The 13,596-nt window shown below is 40.5% G+C and overlaps 1 protein-coding gene across 2 annotated transcripts in view; it reads left to right on the top strand.

Annotated features, from left to right (window-relative positions):
- The window catches only part of ZDHHC2 (zinc finger DHHC-type palmitoyltransferase 2), a 35,831-nt gene extending 27,310 nt beyond the window's left edge, over positions 1-8,521 (top strand). For both annotated transcript variants that reach the window (XM_056330955.1, XM_056330945.1), the window contains 5 exons: positions 664-790; positions 962-1,054; positions 2,228-2,337; positions 2,794-2,871; positions 4,953-8,521. In XM_056330955.1, the coding sequence (XP_056186930.1) occupies positions 664-790; positions 962-1,054; positions 2,228-2,337; positions 2,794-2,834 (371 nt within the window). In that variant the 3' untranslated portion in view covers positions 2,835-2,871; positions 4,953-8,521. The remainder of the gene's footprint in view (positions 1-663; positions 791-961; positions 1,055-2,227; positions 2,338-2,793; positions 2,872-4,952) is intronic.
- Positions 8,522-13,596: the final 5,075 nt, after the last annotated feature.

The following is a 13,596-nucleotide window of genomic DNA, read 5'->3' as shown; positions in this document are numbered from 1 at the left end:
ATCAGGACATCAGGACATGGTTTGCCTACTATATATATCCAGTTAAGGGAATTAAATCAGCCACTTGGTGGAAAGTGAATGAGTTTTCTGCTTCAGGCACTTTGCAACACTTGAAGCTATATTTAGCTCTCTTCTCCGGAAATTTAGGTTGGGCGTCCATGGGGAATAATCTGGGTCTACGAGTAAAGTGCTTTCTTTATGCAGCTGTAAAAACACACAATGTTTTCATACCCCAGGGTGTTATAAGCTAGTCCTACTACTAAAGTAGGTTAAGCTTTTCTTCTTTTCCACGACTCTTTCTGTAGTAAACCCTTTGTGTAGATTTTTCTTTCTTGAACACTGTGGTATAGTCACATGCTGAAATCTTCATACAACATGTCAAACCTTCTCAAAAATTGAGTTCCTCACTTTTCCTTGCCTTGATTAGGGAGGAGGCTGAAGAAGGCTTCCACCCTTCCTCAGCCTTAGCCCCTCCTCTGCACGCACAGTAACTGTGAGCACTGACTGGCTTTCATGAGTAGACTAGCATTCTGTAATTTGGGCAGTACAGCCTTTTTTCTTGGATGATGGTATGTATCATCAGTGCAATTGCCTAAACATCAGTGTGAAAATTAAACATGCCATCTTGCGAAGAGCTCTAATCTTTTTTTTTTTTCTTTTAAGAGGTATTCAGAGCTCCCATATTTCGTCACAGAACAGACAAGAATGGCTTTAGCTTGGGCTTCAGCAAAAACCTAAGGCAGGTGTTTGGTGATGAGAAGAAATACTGGTTGCTACCTGTGTTTTCAAGGTATGCTCAGTTTTTAATGCTTCATTTGTTGAAACTGTTGAACAATCAGGATCCGCAGGGTTTGGGGGAGGGCGGGTGTTAGTTTTTTGAAATACAGTAATATTCACTTTAGAAAAAAGTTCTTTGAATTTATTTTTTTTTTAATTATGACACTAATTCTGGATTTTTCAGTCTAGGGGATGGCTGCTCCTTCCCAACTTGCCTTGTTAATCAGGATCCTGAGCAAGCTTCCACACCTGTTGGTCTTAATTCAACATCCAAAAAGTAATCTGCTCTCTGTTACTCATTTTAAATAGTCGATACTCTGGTTTTTCCTGTGCACATATAAATAGAACTATGTGTAAGCTACTTAAAAGTGGTAAGCAAACGAAGAGTGTACTATTAATAAATACAAGTCAGATTTGTCGGATTTTAAACTGCTAGACTGTAATTCAGCTAATGCTCAGATTTCTATTTAAAGTTATGGAAATAAGGTGGGGGTTTTACACACACGCGCACACGCACACACACACCATCCCCCCCATGTGCTTTGCCTCAGTTTAGTGGCATCCCAGGACCTGAATTTTCCACACCTGCCTAACATTCAGTATCAGCAACATTCTGTTCTGCCTCAGAGGCAGTTAGTCAGTGTGTCTGTGATATGCATGTGTCACCTGGCAAGGCTTTTGGGGGAGGCCTGGCTTTGTCATATCTGGTGAAAGATGCTTTGCATGAGGGAATCCCAGGCCTCGGCACTTGTGCCAAAGCACAGGAAGCTGCATGTTAAATACATGTGTGTTGTTTCTGCTGATGATAGGACATATTTTCTTAATCCTTATTCTTTATGGACATGATATTTTTAGTGTAAAAAGTATGCAGATACCGTTAAATAAATAAATATAGTAGTTTAATATTTCATATTGTAACAACTTTGCCACATTTATGTGATGACGTGTGATAAGTATAGTAGACTTGAATATGTGACTAAGAAATCATAATGGGCTCATGCTGACAGTCTTTTTTTCATAAGAGATTTACATGATGTTTCAGCTAGCTTTTTATCGATGTTTTAAATCTCACTTCAGTCATCCATAACTTATATTAGGCAAGAGATTTTGGAGATGTTCTCTCCACTATTTATTATGTCAGGTTTGTTGTAATGGGAGAGAATATGGATAGAGTGCGTTTCAAACTGAAGTACATGTATTACTATATAATAGCTGTCCAAAAAAAAATCAGAATGTTTTCTGGTTCTGAGCTAGGGAGTTGCTTTTTAGATTGCGCTTGCATCTGTGACAACTACAGTGTAATGATGTATGTAATGATAAAAGTGTAGTGATTCATCAGAAGAGAAGCAAGGTAAGATAGGGAAAATGCTGTGTACAACAAACTGTAATGTGTGGTAAGATAATGAAAAATTTCTGTAGTTTACTGATGTTCTTTTTATTGGCGTTACAGTGAGAACCACCTGTTCCCTGCAAAGCCATTGCGTGATTCCCAGAGCCACCTGCTTACAGATACACCGTCTTGGTCAGAAACTGGTGTGAAGGCTGAAAAGGGCAAAGTTGGTAAGGAATTGATTTATGTTGCAATAATTACTTTTGTAATGAACTAGTTTTGGAGGATATAGTATAAAAACAACCAAGGTCACTTGGCTTGCATTCATGAACCAAAATTCATAGGAGCTTATTTTAAGCACATGTTTGTAGGAAGTTCCATGTTACCATGCTGCTGTGCCCTTCCCAGTTAAACCTGACCAAGAGATACTGAGAACACTAACACCAGTAGACGCTGATTACGTTTTAGGCTGAGTCTGATAGTTCTTTTGGTGACAAACTGCATATACCAGGATATGATGACACCTTGTTGTGACAGTGAAAAGCTGTGTAATGAACACAGGATAGGAATAGACTTGGTAATAGTGGAATGAAATTAAGATGGATTGTCAATTAAATTAGGGTGCATTATTTGCTGAAATAGGCATGAACCTTTTCCTGTGGAAATATCGTTGTTTGTCTTTACAGGTATGAGCAATCCTGCATTAACCATGGAAAATGAAACCTAATTTCCCTTAAAAGAAATATGTGAATATGTAAGGAAAGGTATGTTAATATTCTCTGTACCTAATATGTTATTCCATGATTTCTTACCACTTGAAGAATGCACAAAAGAAAATTACTAAAGCACTTCCTGTCTGTTTTCTTTTTTATTATTTAATTCTTTTTACCATGAGTAGTAGCAGATGAATTCATAGTTTTAAACTAAACCTCCTGTTTCTTGATGTGTCATGCTTGCAAGATAGTTTGACCTTTATACCCATTGCTTTTAGGTAATATTCAAAAATATTACTATTATTCCTTTCCTTACAATAATGAATTTGTGACTATTCAAGCTGTCCAGCAAATATTTCTAAAGCAAAGTCTGAAAATGATGTTAGTTCTTAACACAACAGTCATAACTCAGCCTTCTAAAGCAGGTAAAGGTCTACCAGACGATGAAGGAAAAAAGAAAAAAGATTTATTCTAATATATAAGCTATTAGAAGCTTGTTCTTCTATGCCAGGTACTTGGCTCCATCCTATTTAATAATCACAAAGTGTTGCCTACTGAAGACAAAATGTGTCCATATGACTTGCTGAGCATTTAGTCACCTATTGTCAAAACCAGCTGAGATTTGATTTCTTGCATTGATATTTTGCAGCACAGAGTTCATAGAAGGCAGGTTTGACAAGCAGCTAGTAAATCCTGTTAACATACCTAAGAGGAGACCTTAACTCCGTTGCAGGCAATGAACACAATTGATCATCATAGTCACTTTAGTATTTGAAGATTTCTAACACCTCCAAAGCTTATGGAAATCAATTATTTCATATTTAAAGCTGGATAAAAGCTTTTACTCCAACCCTAAGAGTTTCAGCATACCAAGTAATTTACTGTTTTCCAACAACATTGGAGGAGTTACTCCAGCGAGGTCATTTCCATCTTTGCTATTGGAAGCACGCTTATCAGTCAGCCTGAAAAAGTGTCTCAAGTGGATGTCCTTCATTTGTGTGTGACTTGCCTCCTGGACATGCTGTCATGGCTGTCAGGTTGCTCTCGATCACTCCTGGAGGAATTAGGGGGCGTGGAAAGCCATCAGAGAACTGCAGTGATCATTACTAGACCCATCAGGCATGGTATTGCACTGTCAAGGCAGATCATGAAAATGGTAGGTGTGCAGATACTAACAGGTGGCCTGTAGCTTGGACCAAAAAGGTCCCAAAAGTTCAGTTGGATTCATCAGAGAAAATTCTTGAGCCTTACTTTCTGGCTTTGTGCTAAGTGGTGGATGAAGACACAGATGGTTCCAGATATAGGTACATCTACAAACTTGCTGATGGTGTGAAGTGTTAAAGTGTTGAAAACGTGGGAGTCAAATGAACAGAGTTAAGGAGACGAGCGAATGAAACTTTGAGATTGGTTGTACCCTTAGCTCTGTCTATATGGCACTTAAAAGACTCTGGAGATGTAACAAAAAACCTATATTACTGTATGTATACATATCTATATCTATATCTATATATATCTGACATACAGTCGCTGGAATAAGAGCCCTTATATAAAAACTGGTTTACTTTTTTTTTTAAACTACTTTGCATTTAACTTCATTACTTTATTGTCAGTATTTGAGTTATATTTGTTCCTAGGGAGTGAATAGAATACTTTAATAAAGACGCTGAAGTCACAACAACAAAACAAACAAATTTAATCTTTGACATGAAAAACACAGGCCACAGCCCCTGCCAGTGTATTAGAAATTTGAATTTCTGTCCCAGCTAAGGGTATGTTCAATATTCTGTAACCTGCGATCCTTTATAGTTAATCAGGGGACTAATTACTGAGATTGCCAGATGTGGTTTACATTAATGTAATTGAGAATTAATTTTAATGATATTGGTACCTGGAAGCACTGTAAAAATAGCTCACTTCATATTATAAACTGGTGGCCTGCTTGCTATGTAGTCGGTTTTTAATCACTGTCATCCTGAGGTGAATTAATAACCTAACTGTGAACAGTCTGTGTTTCTCTTCATTCAGCTGTTGTTCACTTTCCCCTTCGAGCTGATAAGACTCATTACAATAACTTAATTTTCAAGTGTTCTTCAATTCTAACAACTTATTTTGTGATGAACTTTCTGTTCCAGTTCAAGAAAAAGCTGTCGCTGGAGGAAGACAGATTCTTCCAAATATCAGCCCTGTTGGCCAGCTGCTCCTGTCTGCTCCTGTGTGGATGTGCTCAGAAAACAAACTGACAGATGATTAGCTGTCTCCATGTCACTGCTTGAAACATGAAACTAAACATACTATTTCTGAACCATATAAAATGTTTCAGCTTAAAGTTACTGACTTTGAATGGTGAAGGGTGACTGAGTATTAGGAAATGAAAACAAAGAAACGGAGTCTGAGTTTACAGTTGTAAAAATTCAATGGCTGGTTTTACTTCAGCATTCAGCACAAGATGTGACCTTCTTATGTATCAGTCCATGTTCTTGCCTTGGTTTTGAAAATTCACCTGATAATTCAAATTGCTGTAAGTAGTTTACTTTAAAATCAAATTTTTGCACTACTGGCTTTATGAACTGGGAGAACGCCAGTGTCGATCAGAAATAATTTAGTGGTTTAGTGGACTGTATTTTCTTTGGAGTGCTTGATAGGTGACTTTCGAAGATAAGAACACCCAAGTGAAGTGTCTGACTATTTTTGGAACATTTTTGGAAAACATTGCAAAAGCTCGATTTTTCCCTCAGAATCTGCACTATCGATAGTTTGAAAAGCTGTGGAGGGGAAAAAATCTCCTTTGTTAATTGAATGCTACAGTGGGTCACTGGTAAGTGGAGCGATAAAAAGCCTGCATTCAGATAGGGAATATATAAATGAAGCTGGCGAGCTGGGGATTTTGATGGGATCTATACAGGGAAGTGCTGAAATGGGGATTTTTTTTGTCTCATTTGGAGCCATTAACACATTCAGGAAATTAATGTTGGCACATAACTTTGATCCAAAAGGCTTTTTACCAACCTATGTTCCTGAGGGCCACTGTCTTTCAAAATCCTAGTTTCTTATTAATCAGTAGTTGTCTCAGATTTCTTTTTCCACTTATTAAGACACTGCCTTTCTTACTGCATAACTTAATGAATATCCTGTAAAATCAAGCAGACTTACTGTTATAACTTGTGATATTTGCATTTACAGGATAACAGATGTTTGATTGCAATACCAAAAAGCCAAGCTGCTGCACATAGGAAACCCCCTCCAGTTAAGTTAGGAAGTAGCAGCTTTCTTAGGATCAGAGTTTAATGGCCAGATAATAAATAGCATTACCAACCTTAAAAGTCAAGGAATTTTCAGCAACCCAAATCTAATTGTCTTGTGCCTTTTGCATACACTACATTTATGGTATCAGTGTTTACATTTAAATGCAAATTGTTATTCTGGAAACAACTTTAGGAGGAACTTTGTTATGCTTTCTAGGTGCCTAGATAGAGACTAGTCAAAAAAAAAAATAGTGAAAACCTCTCAGACTAAGCTTAGTTCAGTTGGAGCAGAAAAGTACTTCTGCTATCAACTGAGTTACTTAGCAGGTTGGCTTGCAGTGTAAAGATGCCAATTGTTTGTTAAGAAAACTGGCAGCAGGACTAAGTGACCAATTTCAGAAAGCAAAAGTCTCACCATTAACTCTTCTACAGGCAGATAACTTTAAAATTTGTCTTTCCTGGGTTTACAACTTAAGTGATAGCTGTTGGAGCACAAATGTGGCTTTTTTTCCTAGTGAGGGAAAATGTATTTATTTTACTTTTTTTAAAAAAAAAAACAACTCAAAATTTTACCAGCCTGAAAACATGTGTTTCTTGCCAGAAGTGCCAGAGTGTGGATCCCTTTACATAGAACACCTTTTTTAAACTAGCATGAAGGTAGCATACAGTTTACATGATGCCTGCAGACATCTAGCAACCAAAAGTTTTTCGCAGCTATTTATTCAGTATTGTTCTGTCAGCTACACCTGGTATTAGTGTTTGTTTAAAGGCTAACTTGTCAAGGGATAATCAGGGGAGAGGGAAAATATATTTTTTAACACTTCAGGTTCTCTATCATCTGTAGAGTCTTGTTTTTTAAGCAGTTAGTCAGTGTGGTTTGTCATGGAGCATGCATGTGAAAATTCTGAGTAAAAAGTTGAAATTCAGCTTCAGTGTTACTTGCTCCATGTTTTTATGTAAAGAAAAAGTACAGGTTTCTTCCCCAGCAAAACTTGTAATGGAAATGGATCCCTCCAGTACAGATGTCAGGCTCCCTGGCTGTGTCCAGGGCTCTGAGAGCTCTGGGTAAGGCTAGGGATCAACGTAGGGAAAGGGCAGGGATAAAGGATCAAGAAATGCCTGGCTTCTCCATGTCTCAGAAGTCACACTTGGAAAGCACAATAGCCCTAAATAATCTGCAGCTTCGATGCAGCCAGAGGCTGTCCCTCTAGGAGAAGACGGAGGCATGGGAAACACACTGACGAAGGGAGAAGGGGAAAGAGGAATGACAGTAGCTCTGAAGTAAATGTTAGCAGATCTGAGCCGGAGGGCTGTAACTGCAGCGGCGCTCTGGGTGGTCACGAGCCATGCCTCTGTGCAGAGCACTGTCGACAGGCTTTTGAGGGTTCCTTGCAGTTCTGACTGTGTAGAACATGGACAAAAGTGAGCTAATCGTGCTCCAAAGTATAATTTCTGATATTACTATGTTCTTGGCTTTAAGCTCTCTAATACTTTATATAGCAAAGTGAAAATGGGTCTTTTTGACATATTGTCATTGAGCATTGACGCTGTTACAATGCACGCAGGAGAATTTGCAAAGAGGTAAGGGGAGGAAGGATGCAGTGTTTGTCTGCTTACACTGATTCCCCTGTTCTTTATATATATATTCTTGCTAGGCACTTTACTACAGCCTTTTGTGTAATTTCTGTATTTTTTTTAAAGACTGCTTTTTACCTATTGTACAGTTACTAATCTACTTTTTTGCTAAAAACAAAATAATAGCCCTGATATTGTCCAGCAGTATGACTGCATTTCAAGCTTCAGTGGAAGCTGGATAAATTCTACAGACCTCTCAGACGGGCCCGAGTCCCTAATGACAACACAATTGAATTTATTTTGTATATATGTAAACAGCCATATGAATCGTAGCCCCTCACACGCCTAAGAAGCTTCCTTAATATGTAGGTTAGAACAAGTCCCATACATGTCTGCACCAGAAGTGGTGGTTCTAAGTCAGTTGATGTACTGGTGGTAGAGTCTGCACAGAGAACTATTTTTATTAAGAAAATGGAACACCTAGATGTTGGCAAGCTCCTCCCGCTGAGCAAATAGACACAGCTGCTACTATGCACTTTAATTCTTGAGAGAAAAACACTGTCCACTTCAAGCTGCAGATGGAAAGGTCTTTAGTAACCTGTAGCTGCGGCAGGTAATTAATGAAACACTGCTAATTATTTTTAACTATGTACTTAAAATCAGGGCCTTCAAGCAAGAGTTCAGGAAGGTTGCAAGGAAGCAAGTTTGTTTTAGTGCGTGGTATGCTGTAGCTGTTACACAGTATTTGGACTGAGAGTTCTTGCCCAGATTCAGTTGACTGGTGTTCTGGAATGGGGGAGGAATATATTTCTACATAAATTTAGTGTATAACTTTGCCACTTGTTAATGTATTGCTCACATAAATAAATGCTTCATGTTCAGCATTTCATGTACACAGTAGTCATTGGACACACCGCTTTCAGTTTACTGGCGGTGTGCCTGAACAGCAGAACAGGATCACAAATACGGCTTCATTAACAGCATCGCGGCTCCGAGTGTGCCCTCTCACCCCTTCACCAGCTGCCTTCAACTTTTCTGGGTGAGTTTTCCCTCCCCAGTGCCGTTGCTAGATCCCTAGCACCTCACACAGCACCCACACTGTGAAACGGGGTAAGGGAGAACCAGAAGCCTTCTCAGTCTTTCATGGGTGAAATGCTCCGTGCCTTCATGCTGGCAGAGCAGAGCTGTACTCCTTTGGATACTGTTGAAGGCCATCAAGATGGAATTTTGTCCCAAAAAATAGGGGCTTCTTAAGCCCACCTCGCTTTATAGAACTGAGGTGCAAGGAAGGGAAGTGCATTACCAGGGTTGTCACCCACAGCAGCTTTGCTTTGTGAGGGCTCTCCCATCCTTCCCCCAGCAGACTCCTCTCACCTGCCTGACTTACCCCTCCTGGCACTTGACTAACAGTCTCCCCTGGGAAAGCACTGGATCCAAACCTGGTGCCAGTGGAATGAAACTGTCTACTCTGGGGCCTCTAAAATGCAGGACCAGGGCTGTAAAGGTGAAAGCACCTCTCACTTGTCCCAGTTCAGGTGTAACTCCAGGATATGCTCAAAGTTTCTCCCACTTTTTATTTAAAACCCTTCCATAAATATTTGTATTGAACCATATGCAAACATTCTCATCCAAAATAAGACTAAAAGAACATGCTGCTATAGTGTATGGGTGGGGGGTGTCTGTTGCCATTTCCCTTGCAGCCAGCTAGCCCTCGTTCATCTGTGACCGGGTAGGAAGACAGGAAAAGCAGCAGCCTTGTGGGGTGAAATTTTGAGCAGGTGACATCTGATATAACCAAGGAAAGCCTTGCCTACTTTCCCTTTGCAGTTTTTCTTTGTTCTGTTTTTAAATTTTTGATCATCATTCATCTCTCTCTTCCCCTTCCCTTCCACAGACTGTACATTTCAAAGTGGAACTTTTCAATTGGTATCCGCATCCTCTTTATTCTTTTCCCTCCCAAGGTTTATTCCAGAGATGCAATATCTTCATTTCTCCAAGTTTTCCTAATGGCACCCATCACTGAAATACAGTAACTCAGTCATCCTGAAATCTGGCTGCGTAGTTTCCAGTATTTGGGGCAATGATTACATGCTTCAGCTTAGATCACTGTAAGCTTCTCAAGCAGATGGGCCCAACAGTTTGATTGCAGCAGTTGGAATAGTGTGCTGTGAGCCACGGTCCCCTTTCCCACCTCCTGCACACTCACAGTTTAACTGATTGGCATAACTGGAACAGACCCAACACTTCCTGACAGTCACCATTTTATGAAGTCATTTGCCTTTTTTTCTTCTGAAAACAGGGTGATTCTCAGTTCACCTAAGAAGGAGCCCGAGGTGCAAAGACAAAATAGACTGTATGCAAACAAGTGTTACAGCCTGAATGACAGGAACCTATTTCCAGGTATTTTCTCTATTGTATCCCAGATTAAACTGACCCGTAGTTTAGAGAAAAGCAGTAGCTTAGTGATGGTATAAGCACACTAGCAATTAACCTTCACATAAAGCACTACTGAAGATACTACAGGATAGACTCAGAGGGACAAGAACGAAGGAAAACAGAGCACCTGCAAAGCTCAGCTATTACGTGATGAAAGGTAAATAAAAGATACTGCCAACTGTAACCACAGCTCCAGTTTGCTGCCCTGTAAGAGATAAAGCATAATCTCTGTAATGCAGCTCAAAAAGTTCAGCTGTTGCCAGTTTCCATCTGATGCAGAGAAGGGAAGGCTTCCTCTCACCTCCCTCCATCTCTTTCCCTAACATTATTCCAACACAGGTAATGGAGGCAAGTGACTCATGAACGCAGGAAAGAGCAGGCTCAGGCAAGGCAATTCTCCCACTTCAGCAGAGGCAGGAAGAAAGGGGAAAGAAAGAAAAGAAAAAAAAAAAAAAAAAAGAGAGAAGCCTGATCTGTGCTGGCAGAAAAAGGACAATCCAAGCCTCTGCAGAAATTGGATCTTCACAGTTGGCACCAATAAGCACATCTCATTCCCAACCCAAGACTGCTAAAAAACCAGGAGAATCCTCCTCATTTCTCTACTACACCTAGTCAGGCAAGAGGGAGGAAGACACCAAAACAGTCTCCTATAAACTAACAAAGGTACACAAGTTCAGATATAGCAGAAAGAGAACGTCATGGTATGACTAGGAAAGTATGCTGTGACAACTGATGCCTGTAAAAAAAAAAATTGAGTTGTTTTGTTTGGGAGATCTTGTTCAAACTCTACAATTTGTGGTAGTCAGACAAATACCAGTAGCTCCATTGGAGGCTTTTGGCTTTCTTTGCTGTCACTGAGTTGGTGGTGTCTAATAAAAACCTCAAGAAGCCAATTTTATTTAAAAATCCATTACTTTGAATAATTACAAGTTAATAAACTGGCATAAACCCCTGCCATCCTAAATCCATTAACACAATGTGAATCTTAAACTCCCAGGGAAGTTCTACAAACTGATTCGCTACAGAATCCACTTCTTCCTTTCAATGCACTTAACTAGTTCAGGTGAGTTGTTAGTTAATTCAAGGTTGAGAACCCAATTGGGAGTTTAAAACAGAGGACACAAACACATGTTCTCAAGTAAAAATTACATGGGGGAAAAAACCTCTAAAAACACATCAGCAAAACAAAAACGGATACACCATTGGGAAGTTTAAGTGAAGATGCAGGAGCTTAAGTTTGAAGGTTCCCCCCCCACCCCCCCCATCTTTGAATGGCATATTTGTTAGTATGTAGCACATTTAAAATAAATAAAACCAGCAACATTTGGCCTTATGAAGCCACTTCCATTCTGTGACTGGTCAATGAACCCCTTCAATGGAAGGCAGCTCCGAGAAATACAGGCAAGGACAGTGTGCTCATGAAGCTCAGAAAAGAACCTAGGCAGTGACCACAGCTGTCACCTAAGAAACTGATCTCAACACCAAGGGGACCAGAGATAGTCTTTGCAGTAAACAAACAGCTGTATCAGTTGAGTGGGTCAACTGGTTACGTAGCTGGCCTTCCCCAAAATCATCAACAGGAAGTATCATCTTCCTGAGCCAGCCACACCAACATGGGGGTACGTGGAGGTGGCCCAGCCCAACAGAGTGAAAAACTGAACATCCAGTAAAACCAGCTCCGAGGAGAGCAATGGGCTTGAGCTGGCTTCACCCCGTGTGTTCCTTCCTGGCAACTGGGACCATCCAACACTGATGGTGAGCATGGCACAGAGATCGGTAAAGGGAATGACGTTCGTATTGCGATTCAGCTATATATACACAATTGCCATGTTGTTTGTGTTGTGATTTCTTCAGCATAATGCTGTATCACTTCTCTAAATCAAAATCCCACATAAATTATCTTCAACTAAGTGCGTTTGTACTGAAGCATTAAGCCTTCCTCATGTGGAATATCTAAAACCACCTCACCAGGGAGTACTGGACTAACACACTCACTTTGCCAGCTGATTCAGTTAGCCCATCGCCTATTTTTTCTAAGCGACTGCAAAAGGGTTATGCAAGAGTTTCATAGACCTGAACAAGTATGTTAAAGTTCTTACTCACAAACATTCAGCCAGCATGACTGAATGCAAGACTTGCGAAGGGCCAATATTTATAAGCTAGGTTACTTGAAACTATTAAATGAAAATACTATAAAATTATATTATCTGCTATGTGGGTTTATGAGACAACGACACCTCAAAAGAGAGGTTTGATTCTGTAACTTTGGTTCTGAAGTACACGCTTACTTAGGGCGGTGTTTAAGGTTACTCACCCAGCATAAGAATTAGTATACACCAGTGCCGTGCAATCAGCAGAAACACAACTTTTAACCCAGCAGAAATAATTCTCAGCTAGATGTACGTACAGCTAAGCGTTCTTGTTATCAACCAGCTTCTCCCACCGTAACCAACCCTCCTTTTAAGGCATTACTCAGACCCACTGCTTGCTCTCTGTAATTGTTTAGGCTCCCACATTTCAAGCACTACGAGTGGAATTATCTTTGATACAGTAACATTAAACTGAAAAAAAATTAAGGAACAGCAACCGATTCCCCAAGGCACACCGTCTCTTTTACTTCAAGAACTTGACGTGCCCCATTACCTGAAAGTGGAATCAACCACATCTCTTGTTCTTTCAGCAAAAAACAACATTGAAAAGCAAAAGCCTACATGAGGAGGCAAAGCATGGACCTGAAACAGAACAGGCTGGCTGCATGCGTTACGTCTTCCAGTACGTGCTACACGACATGAAGGAACCAGTCTTCATTGCGTGGGCTGTCCTCCGGGTGACCAATAAGCCCACGTACCTTGGGGGTGCAGAACACCCACACTTACACCTCAGACAAGGATCCAGAGCAGGCTACGTAAGTGTAGACTCAGTGCGCTCTAGTGTCACGGAAGAGTTAGCACTGGAAGGGACCTGTGGCCATCTAGTTCAATATACCTGCTCAAAAGGAAGGTAAAATACAGCAAGCTAGTCAGAAATTATTTCCCCTTCATAAATCCAGGCTGCCTGCTTCCAACCAGCTTCTTAATCCTAGAAACCGCTTCCAAACACAGAACGGCTATCTGCTCTATCACCTTCCCAGGGATCGAGGTGAGGTCGACTGGCCTACAGCACCCCGCATTCTCCTTGCCCTTCTTGAAGGAAGGGGTGACATCTTCCACTCCTCAGGAAACTATCCTGTCACCACGGCCAGTCAAAGATAATGAGAGCAGCCTCGCGATGACAGCAGTCAGCTCCCTCAGCACCGGTGGGTGCACCTTAACAGGTCCTCCAAAGTTCTTTATGCCCAATTTGTTTGTATGTTCCTAACCTGAACCTCTGCTACCAAGGATAAGTCTTCCTTATTCCGGACTGTCCTCAGACCTGGAATTCCAGAAGGCAAGTCTTAAGAGTAAAAGCTAAAGCAAAGGCGGCATTGAGGACCTTGACCTTTCTCACGTCCTTTGTCACTACATCTCCTGCTGCCATTCAGCAG

Source organism: Falco biarmicus, chromosome 1 (assembly GCF_023638135.1).
Source record: "Falco biarmicus isolate bFalBia1 chromosome 1, bFalBia1.pri, whole genome shotgun sequence".
Classification (NCBI taxonomy): domain Eukaryota; kingdom Metazoa; phylum Chordata; class Aves; order Falconiformes; family Falconidae; genus Falco; species Falco biarmicus.
This window is presented reverse-complemented; position numbering and strand designations above follow the sequence as displayed.